The sequence below is a fragment of the Cucumis melo genome, chromosome 7 (genome assembly GCF_025177605.1).
Source record: "Cucumis melo cultivar AY chromosome 7, USDA_Cmelo_AY_1.0, whole genome shotgun sequence".
NCBI classification, from domain to species: domain Eukaryota; kingdom Viridiplantae; phylum Streptophyta; class Magnoliopsida; order Cucurbitales; family Cucurbitaceae; genus Cucumis; species Cucumis melo.
The window spans coordinates 2,652,191-2,672,661 of NC_066863.1; the positions used below are offsets into that span (position 1 = coordinate 2,652,191).

A 20,471-nucleotide genomic window follows, 5' to 3' on the forward strand; every position below is an offset into this window, starting at 1 on the left:
TTTTGAAAGATTCAATTTGAGTTAGACTAAAATTTCACACTCTAGTCCATCAACGAAAACCATATCCTATAGTTAATTACTTTTGCCAAGTGTGATCTTTCGACTAACTTTTAGCTTACAACTTTGTAAAAGATAATGCTATTCGATCGTAGAATATTTTTTTCTTGGATTTGGTGAGATGGTGAGAGATGTTTGTATTTATATTTGGTTATCCTTCTACTGTTAACAAAGAGGTACGATGATTCCCATTTTTGTTTGAATTTATGAATGCATTTTCATAAAGTATTAAAACCTAATATAGAGATATACATGGGATGTAATTAAGAAAGTACAGTGACAATGAACAATTCATTTGACCTAAACAAATTGTGTATGGAGATCACTGAGCCAATCAGATAAAGGCTGCTCCAATTCCACCAAAGTATCACAATAATCAATAACACAAAGCCTATGGTTGTGTGCTTTCAAATCCCAATAACTCTTATATACGAACTAAGTTCATAAGTACAACTTTAAATAGGTACAAGAAGACATAAATATGGACATAATTTTATATCTAAAAAACCGTAAATGAAAATTGAACAATGAAACAAAAATTCAAGAAATTTAAAATTTTAAGAAAAAAGAAATCCATTTGTATTTACAACACAAGAAAACTTTTATCACTGATTTTGTTGAAAGGACAGGCCTTTTTATTTATATATTTTCAGCTTTATCCAAAAGTCTTTTCAGAGATTCCCAATTACATATTTCATTTGTTCATCATCTATTTTTTCCTTTTTGGTTTATGTTATTCCCAATGGTCAAACGATATATAATCACTTACTTCTATTTTCTTTTTCTTTTTTAAAATCTTACCTAATGCTTCTCATTCACTTGTATTTCTTTAGAAAAATATTTATTTTCTAAATAATAAATCTTCAAACACCCATTATAACTCTAAAATTTTTATGAAATTGTACGTTTGTTTTTGTTGATATTTATTAATTTTTATAAAGTTATTCAACATCGTATATATTTGTAAAGAATTTATTTTATTGAAATTAAGGACTTTATAGAATAATTTATGTTGTATCATGTTAATATAATTTGATGAAATTGAAATTTTATAGTATACTTTGATTAAATGAAAATTTTAAGGTTTAAATTGATTAAATTTGACTAATTTTAGGTCAACATCACTATCTAATAGGTATTTTTGTTATATTAAAATGTAAAATGTGTATTTAGATATTATTAATGATAACTTATTACTTCTAAACAAAGATTTACATTATATCCCATCTTATTGATTGATATATATTTTTAGTATAAATTTAAAGATGAGGAAGCGATCTTCAATAAATATAAATACCAGTTGAACTTAAGATTTTGTTGGTTTATTGATCGAGACTTTAGTACAATTAAATAATAATCTACAATTGATATAGTATCTTAAATGTTTATTTCACATCCTTATTTGTAATATAATATAAATGATGCTCGGTAGCTTGAGTAGATCAATTAGTACCGTCTTTCAAACTTAATTTGAAAAAATATCGTTTGAATCATACCATTGTTTCAAGTAAACATCTAAATTCTTATATCGAAATTATTTTATACTACCTTATTTACATTACATTATGAGTCCATGCATTTGAATTTTACATGGTCTATCATCCGTAATATACATTGGATACTATCATACATTACTGGTTGACCGATGTCTATCAATATCTAGCATCGATATATTGTTATATTTTATTATATTTATTAATATTTTCGACAATTTTTTCGTCAAACAATCTAAAAAAAAAGTATCATAACAAAATTCATATCCACAATATAAAAAAAAATATTTTTGTATCTTTGCCCCATAGTCCACAGAACTGCTTATCATATCAATTGATTATTTATATAAATCAAGTTTTTTTCCTGTTCAAGAATTAAAATTGATAGGGAAAAGAAGGACAATTAAATTGGAAAAAACAAAAAACCATGATATCATCAAACATGTAGGTATTATCAATCACAACCTAAAAAAAAAAAAAACATTTAAATTCAAAACAAAACAGAATCACTCATTATTTCTCTATATGTCTATATAAAATCTGTCCTATACTATAAATTATAATTTATTGGGATGAAAACCTTACATTAATACATAAAACCTATATCGACAATAATTATACTTAATAAATGAATTTTTAAAATGGCTACAATTCTATAGCTCAAGTTCAATTATATATATATATATATATATATATATATATATATATATATATATATATATATCATCAAATTTTGTCATTTATTTTGAAATTTAATTTCACTAACATCTCAAAAATATCTTTGAAGAAAAAACTTAGTTAAAATTTGACGAAAAGTTGAAAATATGAAACAAAATAGTAGATGACGTGGAACGAAAAATTGAATCAACACATAGTTACTAAACGACGCAGTTTCACGATTCCCATAATGAAAATTGTTATTTTTGATGAAATGGTACAAACAAATATCTGATGGGATTGAAACATCACCCAATGAAATTGAATGCTTTTGACTTTTGTTTCTATGGACAACAACATTGTTACTATCCCTACTCTTCCCTATTCCCTCTCCCCTAAGTCTCTATATTTTTCTTTGTACTCTACTCTCTCATTCCCCACCTAACTCTCATAATTCTCCGTCTCGTTCGATTCTCGTTACTTCAACTATGAACCTAGGGGGTTTCTCCTACATCGAATCAAGCAAATAATCGATACTCAAAATATGTTACACAGATTTCGGTAAGGATACGTACATTAGTGTTGTTCGGTGATATTGAAGATCAACGTGTGAAAAACGAGCAATAAGTTACTGAAGGTGTGGATTTGGAGTCAAGGCAAAGTAATGGAGCTATCTACCAAGGGTAGTTTTAGAGAGAGAGAGAGAGAGGAGAGAGATGAAAAAGAAAAATATATTGCATGGGAAGGCATTGATAAGATGGTCCCTAAAGGAGTTATAGCCTTGGGGTGTCACCTTCAGTTACCAGTAATGGGCTGGACAGGTTGACGATGGTTGGGGAGTACAGTAACTAGTTGGCCATATTTGGTTGTACATTTGTGCCTTTTCCATCTCTTCCTTTTCTTGGGCTTCCAAAAGCCCATTTACTTTTACTTTTTGTTATTTATTCTCATTCAATGTTTTTCTTTAATAATTCATCTACACTATTTTCCCTCATGTCCAAATTTCAAATTTTTATACCTTCCCTTCCATCTTAAAACAAAATTCTTATTTAAAGTTGAGATATAACTTATCATATACTAGTTAAAATGAGTTTATTTTAACGGTAATTAATACGGTTGTCCTTCTTAAGATTAAAGTTTTTGCTGTGCTACAAAATATATTTAGTAGTCATTTTTAGTTTGGTGACGGTGTTTCAAACTTATAACCTCTTGATGGAAGATATACCTTTTAATTAGTTGACTTGTGCTCGAATTGAGGTTCGACTCATATATATATTAGTTACATCATTGCTCATTAATATTATACAAATAGAGAGTTTTTTTTTAATAATAAGTTAATGATAAATATTGAGACTTCTAAATGTCGAAGGAAAAAATTTATTCGAAATATTTAAAAAGTCAATTTAAACGGAGTGTTTAGATAAAAGAGAGGTAAGTTATAAGATATTTGATTAGTGTTGGCATAAAAGACAAAATAAGGCAGGAAAAAAGAGAGAGAGAAGAAGGAAAAAGGTAGATTAGGCAATGAAATTAATTTGATTAAAAAAATATAGAATGGGTATGAGAATTGAGAAGAAGCTGAGGCTTGGTTGGTTTAGTACAGTAAAACTGTTGGAGGAGTGACATCTTTGGTTCTTCCATTCTAAATGCTTTTCTTTTTTCCTTTTCCTAATTATTATTAATATTTACAATTTTAATTGAGAGAGAAAAAGAAATTCTGATTGTCTGTGTTTGAAAAGAAAATGTAAAAATGTTAAAAGAGGTTTCCATGTTCTTGTTCCATAATTCTAATTTAATGGTTTTCTTTTAGAGTACCCAGTTGTTGTTGTTGGTGGTGTTGTTCATACACCAAATTTCGTTGCTGAATCCCATATTTTGACATTGGCAGAATCCCCAATCCGTTTCTGTTTTTTTTTTTTCTTTCTTTCTTTTTTGTTTCTCTTTCTCTGTGTGAGTGTTGGTTTCTGGGTTTGTTATAGTTTCTCCAAAGTTCCAAACATAGACAGCGCAAAATCCAACTCTTTTGCACAACCCCAGCATAGGGCTTCGTTCCCTTTTCTCCTTTCCCTGCTCTTTTGTTGGATCTGATTAACCAACCATAAATCCTTTACATAATACTTCCATATTCTTCCTTCTTCTCCGATCCCTTTAAATTCCTCTGTCTTCTTCTTTTGTTTTTCTTTCTTTTTTTTGTGTTCTTGATTCTTATTGGGGAATACCCATTTGGGTTTAACGTTTGATTGATTGATTATACATTAGGAACGGTATTTAGCGAACCCCATCTCTGATCTGATCGTTTTTTGGGGCATTTTCCTTTGAGATGGCAATGCCCTTTGAATGATGAACAAATCCGTGGACGAAGACGACGAAGAAGAGTGTTTTTACGAGTCCCTTGATCGCATTGCTTCCTCAGGTTCATGTTCCACTTCCAATTCCGATGATGATAGAGATTCAATCGTCAACTCCCCTAATTATGATTCTGAACACCCTTTTCCGATACCCAAATTCCCAATGGCTGTTTCCAACTATGATATTTGGATCTCTGAGCCGGCTTCTGTGTTGGAACGCCGTAGTCGTCTTCTTCGAGAAATGGGTCTTAGCGGTGACCCTTCTCTTTCACGGGCTAATACCGCCTTGGAGTTGGATCATAAAGAAAAGGGTGTTGGCGATTTTGGTCGATCGGTGTCGTCGGATTATTTGACTAGTCAACAACAGCAGCCCCCTGCAATCATCCGCTCCAAATCGGATGGTTCTGCAGATTGTAACAGGAGCATGAGCTCTTCACAAACTTCCGGCAGTGATAATAATAACCAGTGTAATTATTCGTCGTCCATTAATTCTCCTTCAATTCTTTCATTTCATTCGGTCAATGAGACCACTACTTCATTTGCAAATAACCGTAATCGTGTAGTTGTTAAGTCCCGAAGCTGTAAGAGTGATGGAGCACCGTCGGTTTCTTTCGCTGCTTCACAGCATAAGCCGCCTTCTGGAAAAAATTGCAGATGGGCGGATGAGATTCGAAGTGATTCTTCGGTTGTGAATGCCAATTGGGATCCTGATCCATCGTTGATGTCTCAGAATGGTGTGAATAGACGAGAGGTTAGCGGGGATTCGGCTTGTTCTACTAGTGGAAAGGTCAATGAGGAAGCCTGCACTATCAAAGATCTTGACAATGGGAAAGAGTTTGTTGTGAACGAGATTACTGAAGATGGCATGTGGAACAAGCTCAAGGAAGTGGGGACTGGGAGACAGTTGACCATGGAGGAGTTTGAGATGTGTGTTGGACATTCACCTATTGTTCAAGAACTGATGCGGCGGCAGAATGTGGAAGACGGCTGTAATGATAATGTCGATTTAAATGCAAATGGGGATACCGGTAGCAGTTCGAAATTGAAAAAGAAAGGAGGCTGGTTTAAGAGCATAAAGAGTGTTGCTAGCACGGTGAAGGGTCAAAAGGAGAGACGTAGCAGTGATGAGAGGGATACATCATCTGAGAAAGGTGGACGGAGGTCAAGCTCTGCAACAGATGATAGTCAAGATGTTTCCTTTCATGGACCAGAGAGAGTTAGAGTTCGGCAGTATGGAAAATCAAGTAAAGAACTGTCTGCACTCTACAAGAGCCAAGAGATACAGGCCCACAGTGGGTCAATATGGACCATTAAGTTTAGTTTGGATGGAAAGTACCTCGCAAGTGCAGGAGAGGACCGTATCATTCATGTTTGGCAGGTCGTTGAGTCGGAGAAAAAGGGCGATCTACTGATGGAGAAACCTGAAGATGGGAACTTGAGTTTCTTATTTGCAGCTAATGAGTCACCTGAGCCCGCTTCATTATCTCCAAATGTAGATAACCATCATGAGAAGAAGAGAAGAGGGAGATCTTCTATTAGCCGGAAATCAGTGAGCTTGGAACATGTGATAGTGCCGGACACTGTATTTGGGCTTTCAGAGAAACCTATCTGTTCATTCCAGGGGCATCTTGATGTTGTGCTTGACCTATCTTGGTCTAAATCTCAGGTTAGTTTGTGATTGAATAACTACTTATGTTTTGTTTTCTAGTGCTCTCAATATTCTGGATGTTTCGTGTGGTGTTCTCTTAAATCCATCTTCAAATCGGTACCTTTTAGATCCCTAGGAATATTGACATTATATAGTTTTGCTATTTGAGAGTTTTTTTTACAAAAAGCAATTTATATGGAAAATTCCTAGGCAGATATATTGTCGTGAAACTGATTAAAGTGAACTAGAATGCAAGGGAATGATTTTGTCTAGTTCACATCTGAACAAGATGGAAAGAAATTTCATCTGGTCATAACTTTTGAAAGTCACTTCCATTACTTAGAGCTAATTTGGTAGAGATATTATGTGGACAGGCTAATTATTGTGTATATTATGTTAAATTTAAGGTTTGGACTGATTAGAGAAGGAATTCAACTTGGTTTTAGTTCCTTATGTTGAACCCTCCAGATGATAACTGAAGTCTCTAGGCCGGGGCATTTACTTGGTGGCAGGGTCTAGAAGTGGTAGAATGGCACTCTGAATATGGTATTGGAGACCCTGATTTCAAATATTTGTGTCATTCGTCCGTATTTCTAAACTAAACAATTTCCATTTATCCCCCGTTGGTCAATTTTGAAGCCAAATTTCATTTGGTAGAGGGGGATAGGGAATTAATTTGAATGAATAGACGGCCTTTAATCTAACAACTTGAGCTTTTGAAACTTTCGTAATATATTAGAAATTAATAACAGATGGGACTAGCACTTGTGATAATGTACAAGTGATGTGGATAACAGTGAAGTTGTATCTAAAAGGAAATTAAAAATGCCAGCATGGTGAAGAAGGTATTGGCATTTAAAATTATGCTGCTTGCTTTATGGTGGCAGCTAATATTGTTGCTGCTCCAACTTTTTTTATGTTTAGAAGGGGACGATATCTTATTAGACGTAAGTTGGGCACACTTTAATACTTATTTCTTCTACTTTGTCATATTTACTTGACTTGGAAGAGCAATATGTTTCTTGAACTGCAAAATATTTGGACTGATTGAGAGCTAATATAAAAATAGTTTTTTCACTATTGTTACAAATTTTTTTCAAGGACTGTTTTGGATAACTGGTAAATGCTAAGGTCCATATTGTGCACTCAAAATTACTATTGATAAAGTCCACTGTTTTGGAAGAAGAAAGATTATAAGTGTTCTGAGAAAAAAAGTAGTGTTCTGAAAACCGGGCCCACTGTGAAAATAAACTATAAGAAACAAGAAAACAACTTTTAAGAAAAAAGTATCCTTCCAGGGCTTGTATAATTAACTTGATGATATGGATGAGGGATGTGTGTTAGTTTAAAAGGAGTGAAAAAAGCATGCCTTGGGCTGATAAATTCTTAATATCTATATTCAGAAAAGCTGGTTTGCACATATGTGGTGATCAGGATTAGGAAGGTCATTTGTTCTTATTGACACTGGCTCTAGGGGGATTCAATACTCGTCAGACAATCAGATGGCTTCCACTTTTATCTTGTGTAAATGTAAAGAGCAAAAAGAATCCTAATCACTCGTTTCTCCAATGTCGCTTCTCCAATGTCGCTTCTCTTGCAATTTATAGACTTATGTAGTAGCCATCTTTGTTCTACACTCCTATTTTCCTAGAAGAATGCATGAAATGAGCAACTAATATGTGGCTACCCTTTTAAATAGATAGTGAGTAACATTGTGGTAGTGCTGCGACAACTCTACATAGGAATGTTGGTTGGAAAGAATAGGAGGTTTCTCATATTTGTTTAGAGACCTAATTATCTTGTTAATATTTCTGGCATTGCTTTGGTGTGCTTTTTGAAAATCTTTTAGATATATATGTATGTATATATATGTACACTCTCCTTTTGATTTACACCAATTGGAGCATTTCCCAGAAAGCTCATTGGCTTTAGGAAGGATGCCTTATCGTTGTCAACCTATTTGCTTTAATAGGAAGTGTATTTTTCAAACTACAAGGTTATTTTTTAAAACAAATTTCAAAGGTCAAGGGTAAAAAATGGAACTTTTAAAAGAAATCTCGAAGTTGAAGGGTATTTTGTATAACAGTGAAATAGAACTCTAGAGGAAAAAGAGAATGGAATTTTGTAAGAAGTTCTTGAAGACAGTCTGAGGGATTTTGTTTGCAATGTTTCTGATGTAGATGATGAGAGTTTCTTAGTGAACTAGATGATGCTTAACTGCGCTTCGGTATAGAAACCTTACGTTAGATGTAAGAATGTGGCATTTAAATGGCTTGATTTTGAAGGATACAGATCTTTATAATACAAAATCACTTGAGCAAGTTCAGGAACGATGCTTTTTGGTTAGGCCAAGAGTGTCTCTTGGTAAATTTAGATGCCTATGGTACCTATATTCCTATAGCTTTGGGAAAAACAAATGAGCAGTTGAGATTTATGTTATTGACTCCATGTTATGCAGAAATATATGGTGCCTTCCTAGAATTTCATTTACTAGTACCATGAAGTCCGTGACCAAAATGAACTCCTGTTTGTTGCTTCTTCTTTAGGCCAATATATTATTCAAGTGTATGAAGATGAATAGCTTGATGATTTCTTTCTTCTTCTTCTTCTTTTTTTTTTGATAAAGAATAGCTTGATGATAATGCTTTGTATATCAAATTTCCTAGACTCCACAGGATTACTACTAACCATCTGGTAAGTATTCATGAAGTTTTGGAACGGGATAGATGGAGCCATAATTAATGTTAGGAAGCCCTTGGAAAATTCAATTAGCTTGATGAAGTTGAGAAGTATATCCTGAATTTGGCAGTCTCTCCCGAAGTGTACAATAGAAGTGGAGAAGATCAAAGCCTTATTTGGTGGACCAGTTTCTGGCTTTCCAATTTCCACTGATGCTCCGTTTAGTGTCCATAAATGTCTTATGTGAATATTTACAATTCGAAAACGGAAAACTAAAATTCAATGGGCGTTGAACAATGCTGGGGTTTTTTGGCTTGAAAGGAGTAGTGGGGATTGAGGAATAGTGGACAAATGTTTGTTAAAAGAGGAAAAAAGGTTGTCCATGGATGAGGTTGAGTTCATCATGAAATATTAGTTTCTATATAAAAAATAAATAAAGAAAAGAGAAGTTGAAGTTGATTGCTAGATAATATATTTTGTCTAGAGAGTTGCACTTTCTCCTTCTAACTAATCACAATCAGAGACCGTTTTTTTGGTGATCTCCTCTCCTTTAGTTTTGGAGAGGATATAATCCATGCTACAAAAATGTGCGAGCCTTGCACCAGAATGCTCCTTGCCAGCGGGCCTATACTTGAAAAAAAAAACTCTTAATATTCCTCCCATTTCTTGAATTTCCCCATATTTTGATGATCACTATTCGAACTTTTTGCTTGGCTTGTATTTCGTTGATGATTAGAACCAGGAAACATCTATCCATTGCCATGCCACTTGAGCATGTAGAAATTGGTGAACGTCTATTTTGAAACTTATATCCATGGTTTATCATATTCTGTGCAATAGATATTTTTCATTCAGATGTCTATTTAGGTTTACTTTGGATGAGATTATTTTTTCCCCAAGTATAGTTACAGTAGATAGTTAGAAGCTGCATCTTCCAGTGCAGAGATATGAATTGCACGTGTAGGCGCATCTAGGCGTGGGGCACAATGAACGGGAGGCGAAGCATCTTTTGGAGGGTGCGTGCTATGGCACACCTTGTAATTTTGAAGCATTTTTTCCTTTTGTTTATTTGGGAAGAAAATAGCCAGAATCCCTTTATAGTTATTCAATTTATTTTTCCTTTTCTATTTAAAAACCATTATCGTTATCATTATTAATAGGGTTATTCTCAATTATAGCAAAATAAACCACAATATTTACAAAATGTAGCAAAATATTAGACTATCGGGTCTATCAATAGATAGATTGTAATATTTTGCTATATTTTAGATATTTTCAGATGTTTTTCATGTAAAATAATTTCCATTATTATTATTATTATTATTATACTGTTTAATTGTCTCCTCCTTCATAACACTATATTCTCGTCAAAAAAAAAAAAAAAAAAAGAAAGAAACTATGTTCTTCATTTATATAATTTTATTTTTATTGTACTCTTCAATTAAAACAATCCTCTTTAAACTAATAATAATAATAATAATTAAAAAAATAAAAAAATTTCCCACATTTTTTCCCCTAGCCTTCTGGATTTTCTCTTTTTTGCTTTAAATATCACTGTTCCAGATCCATTTCATTTTCATCTATGAGCCATAAATAAGGTCAGATGCTAATTGAACCAGCGAGTATTGAAGCAGAATATGTCGTGAGACGGTCAAAAGTCTGGGATACTAGATCTAGGATACATGGTGGGACGACGAAAATGGCTGTGATAAGGAGAGCATTCCCTACCAGTGGTGTCACCTAATTATATGGAAATTAGGATGTTGTATAGTGTTATAATATTATACTGTTATTTTTTGTTTACTGAAAGTTTCCTCTGTTCTTTCAGTTTTCTCTTCCACTGTTTGGAACTTTAAAACTTGCAAGCTTGCATTTTGGTTGACATACGTTGGTGTAGATTCCAATAATAATTCCCCATATAAAAGGAAGCTTTATTATTCGAATTGGCCTGTATTGATTTAGTTCTTATTATTCTAAAAATTTCTTTAGAAGTATAAACTGAATGTTCCGTTGAATTAATTGTCAGACTCATTCCTAGCCTAAATCTTGTAGTGTAAATCTTTGTTTTTTATTTTACCAGCATTTGCTCTCGTCTTCAATGGATAAAACTGTGCGGCTCTGGCACTTGTCACGCGACACCTGTTTGAAAATCTTTTCGCACAGTGATTATGGTAAGTTCACTTCCTTTATTTCTCTGGCTTTGGTCTTTTTTCCCCTCTTTTTTTCAGCTTTCTGTGGTAAAAGTAAAACTATGTGCCTAATTCAATTAAAAATGGTGGTACATGGTAAGTCTAAGAGGATTTAACAATGAAAACAAAACCCTGGGGTAATTTGATTATCTAAAATCCCAGGAAAGTTTTTTTCTTCTATGGTTTCCTGAACTGTCTTATATAGCTAATAGATTTCTCATATGTACCCTGCCACAGTAACTTGCATCCAGTTTAATCCTATTGACGATAGATACTTCATTAGTGGATCGTTAGATGCGAAAGTTCGTATATGGAGTATCCCAGATCATCAAGTTGTTGACTGGAGCGACTTGCATGAGATGGTGACTGCTGCTTGCTATACACCTGATGGCAAGGTTTTATAGTTGATAACTCTTCCTTGTTTCTGTAAAAACCTTTAGTCCTATTTATTGCTCAAAAAGAATTTTTTTCCCCCACTGTTAAAGGGTGCATTGGTTGGTTCTTACAAGGGAAGCTGCCGATTGTACAGTACTTCGGGTATATTTTACTCTCTGTCAAACCAATCATTCCTTCCTTTCCTAAGTCCCAATTGACTGACAGTTATTTTGTGCATTTGAGACTGAATGATAATATGTTCAATTTTTTCCCAGAGAACAAGATGCAGCAAAAAAGTGAGATAAATCTGCAAAACAAGAAGAAAAAATCTAGTCACAAGAAAATAACTGGGTTCCAGGTAATTTCATGGGTTTATTTGATTGAGTTTTTTCTTCTATATGTTGCTTAGTACAAGGGAATCAAAAGCCGTTGGTACTACCATACCCCTAGACTCAACCAAAGCGCATGGAATACTGAACTTCCTTTCAGTTGCTGATCGTTTCCAATTAACAGTTTGCTCCAGGAAGTTCTTCAGAAGTGCTCATTACATCTGCAGATTCACGCATCCGAGTGGTTGATGGTGTTGATCTGGTCCAGAGATTTAAAGGTATGATTGAAGTTCCATTAAGATGAGCTTTTAAGTTTACTTTTTCCGCTTCCTAGCATATGAGTTAAAACCATGACTAATGGTTCAGCCAATTGGACTTGCTTTGTGGTAAGCTCCTAAAATATGGGTTGATGCCTCTTCGCCTACACTTCAAGAAGTTGTTTACAGTTTCATTTTCACACCCTCAATTGACTCTGCTCAATTTTGGCTCATGACTTCTCAATCTTAGCCATCATCATTTCAACCCAGTGAGTAGAACTAGTTCTTCGATAGGATCATAGCCATTAAATATTTTCCTCACTGCAGATTGATCTTCCTCTAGCTATACTGTTATGAACATATGAGTTTTTCTTTTGCCTTTAGTCCTTGCTTTTGGTCCTACAATCCCACCAGATTTTGCATTACTGCGTAAAAATTGGCTCTGGCTCATGGCCCCACAAGTTAGTCATCCTAGTTCATATCCCACGCTTCAATGAAGTTCTAGAGATGATCATTCCAAACGAATTTTTGTTTCTCAGCAAACATTATTTTTCTGGCCATATATGAGTTCGATTCCTCTGTCTTTATTCCTTGCTTTTGGGTTTTTGACCGAAGCAGTAAAACTCACTTCACTGGGCATCAGTTCATAAATCATAGCAATATGTAGTCCAAACAGTGGGGAAGACCAGTTGAATTGACCTAGACAGTTCTTGCCTCATATTGAATTGGTGGTATTGGATTTTTTGGTATACTGCATGTGAGGCGTTTTCATGTGTACTTTAAACATGGTAGTGACGTTGAGATTTTATTGAAATCCCCCGTTTGTCCCAGCTTAGATCCAAGAATGATAATTCTTATATCAGTGGTTCGTTGTGTACTATTTAAGAGTTTTGAGTTGGTAACAGGGTTCCGAAATACAAACAGCCAAATCTCTGCCTGCCTTTCCTCGAATGGCAGGTATGTGATATCAGCCAGTGAGGATTCTCATGTGTACGTATGGAAGCATGAAGCAGATTCTCGACCTAGTAGGAGTAAAGGTGTGACAGTCGTTCGATCATACGAGCATTTCCACTGTCAGGATGTCTCTGTGGCTATTCCTTGGCCTGGTATGGGTGATACATGGGGACTTAACGATGATTATTGTGGAGATGACAATGTGATTGAAAACCATATCGATGAAGTCTCCTCCGCTAACCATCCCCCTTCACCTGTGGAGGCCGAAAACGGCAGCGAGGATTCAGTATTGGCATCTGGTTGCACCAACAGCCCTCTTCATGGAACTCTTTCAAGTGCAACAAACAGCTACTTCTTTGACAGAATCTCAGCAACATGGCCAGAGGAAAAGCTCGTTCTGAACACTCGGAACAACCGTAGCCCTCATTCCAGCATGGACATTGCCAGCGGAATGTTTCAAGGATCATCAGCATGGGGTATGGTGATCGTAACTGCAGGTCTTCGAGGAGAAATCAGAACGTTCCAAAATTTTGGATTTCCAGTTAAGATTTAAAGAGGTATGAAATTGCGTTGAAAGCCCTCTTCAAAAACCAACCCCAAATGGGAAGGCAAAGGAAGGAAAGGAAAGGAAAGGGGAGTGGAGTTGGAAAAACAAAACTTCAAATGCCATTGCCATCTGCTATAGATTCCTTTCCTCCCCATTGATTGGAATATATGTGTACAGAGACAATGTTGGGTGAGATTTGTAATGTTAGCACAATTAAGTTTCTTGTTACCCTGTGCTTGTGCTCGTCGGGCGGGGCAATACCGAGAGCCAGTCCGGTAGGGAGTGGCGGGAAAAAGTATAGATTTGTGAAGGGAAAAAACTGAAAAAGGGGAAGGAAAAAAAAAAAAAAGAAAAAAAACAAAGAAAGAAAATTTACACTATGGATTTAGCAACAGATGATGTAATTTCTGTAATCGGGAATTGTAGAGTTTTGAGCACTGCGAAAGCTTTATTGAATTGCAAAGGAGGGGAGCAACAAAAAAAAAAAGAAAAAAAAAAAGAAATTTTTTAAAGTTGAATGTTGTCTGAATTGGTTTTGAGAATTATTGTTTCTCTTACAAAATTACAAAGGTGTAGTGATTGAATTGAAGTTTCTAGCTATATTTCTGTCTCAATGTAATGGTCTAAGTATTGATGATTTATATGAAAGAGCATAAGATTGTACATGAAAATAAGACATAAGAAAGGGTGAATTTCACTGTGAAAGATAAAAGTGGAAATTAGAAAAAAATGAAAAAAGAAAAAGCATAAGCAAAAATGGTTGTACTATTGATTTTGTAGTTATAGGTTTGATCATCTATATGTTGTAACAACAACATAAACATTTCAAAAATACATTCGATCAATAGAAAAACAAAAAGACACAGAAGAAGATAAATGGAGAAATCGAAGAGTACTTTTATTCTTGAAGGAAAAATTCACTGCAAGCAAGTATTACAGAAGTAACATAACTCACTCCAATCTCTAATCAAATTTTACAGAGACTTATAGATTCAATTTAATGGAGTGTTGTTACTTTAACACTTGGTGAGTTTATGTATTCAACTCACCTTTTGTTACAAGGAGGTAAATAAAAAATGCAACGAAAAATTAGCATATTAAAAGAAGAAAACAAGCTAAGTGTTGTTGAACAAGGAAAGCATGAGAACTCCAAAGAAGATAACAGTAGCATGGTAAAGATAAACAATTTGTTGACCTAGGGGCTTTGATGTTTAAAAATACAAACATGCCTATAATATTGCTTTTTTATGACCCATGACTATTATTTATAAAATATATGATCATGCAAAGAATTATAGATCCAAATTAAAAAAAAAAAAATGTAGTTTGAAGCCTTTGTGTATATTTATTTTTTAAAAAATATATAAAAAAATTCTTCACTTTAATTTATGATTGAAATTTAAATTAATTATGAATGAATATAATCATTTTTTTAGTATTTATTAAATATAATTAATATTAATTAAGTTGTTCAGTTTTAATTAGTAATTTTCCACATTTTTTAGAAAAAAAATCTAATATAATTATGATATTTATTTTATTGAATCATTGTTTTGATAGGAATGATACATGCATATATGATCGAAATATTCAATCTCATATTTGCATTAAAAAAAAGTACACTTTCATTTGAAATTGTAATTAAAATAATTTCTTTTTGAAAATGTTTGAAATTTCTAACTATACCATTAATTTTTTAGTCATTTCAGTATGAATATGAGAATGATATAAATATGAAAATATTGAAATGTCGACTCCGTTTTTATAAAATTAAGTTAGTTAAAACTATAATTTTTCACATGCGATTGTCACGTACATTGCACGTGTTATTTACTAGTCTAAATAAAACTTAAAAGAAAATTATAAATCAATAAAGTCATGATTTACTTATAAAATATAAATAGATAATTTTCTTTTACCACTTATTCTCCTAATTTTAGAAAAAATGAAAAAAAGGAAATGCTAAACTAATCGATCGATAACTGAACTTCTTTACCATTAGAAAAAAAAAAGATGATTGTCCAAATGGTATAAGCATATTAAAAAAATGATATAAGCATGTAAAAAGAAAAGAAAAAGTCATATAAAATTGTTTGAGAAGTTTCATGTATTTTAACTACCATAACTAAACTTCTTCTGCTTAGGTTGTTTTTGAGCTTCTCGTTTTGTTGTTGATCGTTTCTTCAACTTTGTTCATGGTGTTCGAGACAAAAACTTAGTATATTACATCTTGAACATTTTTCTTCGGTCATTCAGTAGAGTACTATTTTTGTATTTATGAAAACTATTTGAAAAACAAGAATGAAGAGAAAATAGAAGAAGAAGAAGCAACAATGTGTTAACATTAGTTTTTAAAGAGCAGTAAGTAATTAAATAAACTCTTGGTTGTTTCCCTAACATTTTAGAAAATCAAATTTCATGTGGTTTACACTTTGTGTGAATGAAGTTCTCAATCCAACTTAGGCCTTTGCTTTATGCTTTTCTATTAATCTCTGATTTTTTTTTTTTATTAAAAATATTCTTTTAAGTTCTAAGAATTTATTTATGATAATGTCACTTGGCAATGCAAGACGGGAGTCACAATTACGCTTCCTCTTACCTAAATTTGGTAGTTATGTTGGCTTATTTCTTTTATTGGATGGAAGGTATAGAAGATAACAGAGCAAAGAACAAAGTTAAGGAAATTCTTTGAAGTGTCCAAGCAATAACATAGTGAAGTATTACATGTTATTATTTGATTTGTAATGCATATTGTCCTGGTATTGTTTAGTGTCCATATTTGAGAATAGATTAGGTCGCTTAAAAACTACTATTACTAGTTTCGACATTGTGGTCAGTTGGGTTTGAACTGATGACTGTCCAAATGGAGATTTTATTTCTGTTTCTGTGTGAAATGAAATGGATTCAAAGGTTTCAAAAATAAATTTGATCTATTTAATACTTTGAAATGCTGAGTTTGGTTACCTTAGATTGTAGGATGCTTTTTAGATTGGTTACATTCTTGTAGAGGTTTTCAAAGGTGCTATACCCATATTGTCTTCTTGAGAAGAAAATATGGTGGAAAATTTCCTTGTTGACTTATGAATCAAAGTAAGAAAATCCACCTAAGAAATAGGTTAATCAACCGACATTCATAGGTTACCTTCTGATGTGCATTACTTTCGGTTGTATTTGTAATGTATGCTTCCAAAAAGATGTTGTCTCAAAGAACTTCTTAAAAAAAATTTAGGTCCTTGCTCAAGTAGGCTTTGAGATCTTTTCAATATTTTTTTGTCCGAAAATGATATGAGAATCTTGTGTCGTTCTTCTAGTATATAAAATTACATACATCTCAAAGTCATTTTCGATATAATATATATATATAACCTTATACGTATATTTAATTATTTAACCAACATTCCATCATCGAATCATATTTTTATTAATACTCCAATTTAACTTAATTAACATCCCTCGTAATCTAATCCTAAATAAACCAACTTATACCTTAAATAATTTAAGATAATTAAATTAAAAATCACCTTAAATTTGACGAGATAAGACTTTTTAATAAAATAAATTTAAAAATAAAAGGCTTAGTAAAAAAAAAAATAAGAATTGAGTTTTCAAATTCCTTTATAAATTTGAAATAGAAAATTTTAGTAAGAGAAACAAAGCCGGAAAGAAGAAAAAAATTTAGCTAGAGAAAATACAAATAATTAAAAAAAATGTTTCGACAAAAAGACCATTGAGAAGGGAAAAAAACTTGATAAAAAGTAGGAGAAATAATAATAATAATAATAATAATAATAATAGAAAAAACTATCTTATTATATATTTGAAAACATCTCTTAATAATTATAATTAATTATATAATTGAGACATTTTTAAAAATAGAAAAATAAATTAAAATATTTATAAGTTATTGTAAAATTTTAGATTTTATCAAGACTTTTATTACTGTCACTGATGAAAGCTTTTCAATATTTATCAATGTATATTATTGATAGAATCTGCAAAATTTTGCTATATGTCGTAAATATTTTATCAAATTTGTTATTTTTGACAAATTTCTATTATGATTACAGCGTAAATAATTTCATTTCTAAGTCAATTTTTTGTTTTGCTTATTATATTATATATATGTTTAAACTTTGAATCAAAATTTAATCACTGATAGAAAAATAAAAAGAGAAAAAAAGAAAAAGGGAAAGGGTTGAAAATAGAAGAAGAAAACGAAATTTAATCACTTGAAGTAAAGAACGACCCATTTCCTATCACTTTCAATTTTGGCGATTTTCATCCCATAATACCATTTTCTCATCCTTTTGTTCGTTATATTTTTATTTTAAAACAAAAGAAAAAAAAAAATCTAAGGAAATCCAGTTCTCAAATTCTGATTGGTTGCATCAAATTGATATGGAAGAAGCCCACACTTCACCAATTATCTTATCCTTTCTCATTTTTGGTGTCTTACATCCATGACTCCTTTTTGTTATGCAATGTCTTCATGATCTTTCTTTCTATATATACACTCTCTAGATATTCTCTTCCAAATGCTTAAGATAATTTAAGACCATCAATTTTTTGCTCTCTGGTTGTTCCCTTTTTGTTCTAATGGCTCTCCAAGCTGCTTCTCTGGTTTCCCCTGCTCTTTCTGTTCCTAAAGAGGTCTGTCTCTTTTTTTCTTTTTGTACCCACAAACATTAGAGAGATGTGTTTCTTCAATTTGGGTTGTGTTTATTTTCACATTTTGATTTGAATGCATGTGGGTTTCTTTTGATTTGCAGGGGAAATCTAGTGTATGCTTGAAAGATTCTAGTTTGTTTGGGATTTCATTCTCAGACCATCTCAAATCTGAATTCAGTTCATCTACTTTGAGGTGTAAGGTAGTGGGTGCTTCTAATTTTTTGTATTTCTTTGCTGTGGGAATTTGTTGGTTCATGATTGTGTTAGATTTTTTTTGTTGATGGGATGGTTTGGTTTCACTTTCATTCAAGCTGAATTGCAGTGGATTTTCTGTATTTGATAAAATGCCAGAGAGAATTGAACCAGCAGATTGGTGCAATAAGGGCTCAGACAACTGCTACCGAAAGTCCAGCAGTTAACAAAGCTGCTCCAGATGGGAAGAAAACTCTAAGAAAGGGTAGTGTTGTGATCACTGGAGCCTCTTCTGGGTTGGGATTAGCCACAGCCAAGGCTTTGGCTGAAACTGGAAAATGGCATGTCATTATGGCTTGTAGAGACTTTCTCAAGGCTGAAAGAGCTGCTAAATCTGCGGGCATTGCCAAGGAAAACTACACTGTTATGCATTTGGACCTTGCCTCGCTCGACAGCGTTCGCCAGTTTGTTGACAACTTCAGGCAGTCTGGCAGGCCGCTTGATGTGTTGGTGTGCAATGCTGCTGTTTACCTACCAACTGCTAAAGAGCCTACTTTCACTGCTGAAGGTTTTGAACTTAGTGTTGGAACTAACCATCTTGGTCATTTCCTCCTTTCCCGTTTGTTGTTAGAGGATTTGAACAAATCTGATTACCCCTCAAAACGTCTCATCATTGTCGGATCGATTACCGGTACATTCTATTGTTTGTGGTTGTGCTCAGTCTTGTAATTGCCTTATTGTTGTGCTAAATTTTGACATTTTCGTGATCAGGGAACACAAATACCTTGGCCGGAAATGTACCTCCTAAGGCCAACCTTGGTGACCTTAGAGGACTTGCTGGAGGATTAAACGGCCTAAACAGCTCTTCGATGATTGACGGTGGTGAGTTTGATGGGGCCAAGGCATACAAGGACAGCAAAGTATGCAACATGCTCACTATGCAAGAGTTCCACAGGCGATATCACGAGGAAACCGGCATAACATTTGCTTCCCTCTACCCCGGATGCATAGCTACAACTGGTTTGTTCAGAGAGCACATTCCCTTGTTCAGATTACTTTTCCCTCCATTCCAGAAGTTCATCACCAAGGGCTATGTTTCAGAAGATGAAGCAGGAAAAAGACTAGCTCAGGTAGCTTGAAACTTCAGCATAGGCAACGAAAACAATGTCAAAATGTTTGGTCGTATATATCCGTTAAAGAGTCTGATTGGTTGCTTGTAATGCAGGTTGTGAGTGAGCCGAGCTTGACAAAATCAGGTGTATATTGGAGCTGGAACAAGAACTCGGCTTCATTTGAGAACCAGTTGTCTCAGGAAGCAAGTGATGCAGAGAAAGCTCGGAAAGTGTGGGACTTGAGTGAGAAACTTGTTGGTTTGGCTTAAAATGTGAAGCTTGAAGTTCTTATAATGGTCTTTCATCGCTAAAACTGAAGCTCATTGTGAGTTGCGGGAGTTTGTAACTGTGATGTTGTGTTGTGTAAACAAATTTTCTGTTGTAAAAGTAGTTGGTTGACTTGAGTTTAGTCGCTAATAAAACTCTCAACGTTCCCAACTTTCAGGCATCTTCTCGCATTTTTTTTTTCTATCTAAACTTGTGCATCAAACATATACCCTTCATAATACAGATGAACTTCGTCAAACATACACCCTTCATAATACAGGTGAACTTCGTGAGCGGATTAATTGCGTCATTCGGATAGATTGCTCGTAGTATAGTACCATTGTTCAACCCAATATCTAGAACATAGAAATAAATCAACATTTTTATTGCACCATAAGAAAATATATGTAACGTACGAAATAAGTAATAAAATGTTATACGTAAATATAATATAAATAATAAACCTTTTAACTTATTTAGAAAGGTCACATGATTAGTGAAAGAAAGTATGTTATTTAAGTTTTTTTGTATACATAGTAGCATCCAAATGAGGCGGCAGGAGTAGGATCGATCAAAAAGTCCACTTGTACGTAAACAATTTAAATAGAAGTTATGAATCCTTCCTTGGTAGAAATAATTCTTTCTTGTAAGGAACCTATTTCAGTATTAAGAGTGAACCGTGTTAGTCCTGGTGGATCC

The 20,471-nt window shown here is 33.4% G+C and overlaps 2 protein-coding genes across 4 annotated transcripts; both read left to right on the plus strand.

Moving 5' to 3' along the window:
- The first annotated feature begins 3,764 nt into the window (after positions 1-3,764).
- On the plus strand, positions 3,765-14,133 carry LOC103493501 (uncharacterized). 2 transcript variants are annotated; one of them, XM_008454259.3, is made up of 8 exons: positions 3,765-5,022; positions 5,119-6,221; positions 10,963-11,053; positions 11,309-11,466; positions 11,557-11,608; positions 11,722-11,804; positions 11,960-12,053; positions 12,938-14,133. In XM_008454259.3, exons 1-8 carry the CDS (start codon positions 4,545-4,547, stop codon positions 13,537-13,539), a joined length of 2,661 nt encoding a protein of 886 aa, XP_008452481.2. In that variant the 5' UTR covers positions 3,765-4,544; the 3' UTR covers positions 13,540-14,133. The 2 variants fall into 2 exon arrangements, with proteins under 2 accessions (XP_008452481.2, XP_008452480.2); XM_008454258.3 differs by having other exon boundaries at positions 3,765-6,221.
- A 3,667-nt stretch (positions 14,134-17,800) lies between these two features.
- Positions 17,801-19,943, plus strand: LOC103493499 (protochlorophyllide reductase, chloroplastic). 2 transcript variants are annotated; one of them, XM_008454257.3, is made up of 5 exons: positions 17,801-18,183; positions 18,303-18,401; positions 18,553-19,084; positions 19,165-19,523; positions 19,619-19,943. In XM_008454257.3, exons 1-5 carry the CDS (start codon positions 18,130-18,132, stop codon positions 19,772-19,774), a joined length of 1,200 nt encoding a protein of 399 aa, XP_008452479.1. In that variant the 5' UTR covers positions 17,801-18,129; the 3' UTR covers positions 19,775-19,943. The 2 variants fall into 2 exon arrangements, with proteins under 2 accessions (XP_008452479.1, XP_050943871.1); XM_051087914.1 differs by having other exon boundaries at positions 17,964-18,183; positions 18,303-18,404.
- Positions 19,944-20,471: the final 528 nt, after the last annotated feature.

Bases quoted from the DNA above. Each gene is read 5' to 3' on its own strand.
- LOC103493501 (XM_008454258.3), top strand. From the start codon at position 4,545: ATGATGAACAAATCCGTGGACGAAGACGACGAAGAAGAGTGTTTTTAC. The intron at 11,054-11,308 runs GTAAGTTCACTT...ACCCTGCCACAG, and splicing joins CTTTTCGCACAGTGATTATG to TAACTTGCATCCAGTTTAAT. The intron at 11,805-11,959 runs GTAATTTCATGG...TCCAATTAACAG, and splicing joins AGAAAATAACTGGGTTCCAG to TTTGCTCCAGGAAGTTCTTC.
- LOC103493499 (XM_051087914.1), top strand. From the start codon at position 18,130: ATGGCTCTCCAAGCTGCTTCTCTGGTTTCCCCTGCTCTTTCTGTTCCT. The intron at 18,184-18,302 runs GTCTGTCTCTTT...TTTGATTTGCAG, and splicing joins CTCTTTCTGTTCCTAAAGAG to GGGAAATCTAGTGTATGCTT. The intron at 18,405-18,552 runs GTGGGTGCTTCT...ATAAAATGCCAG, and splicing joins CTACTTTGAGGTGTAAGGTA to AGAGAATTGAACCAGCAGAT.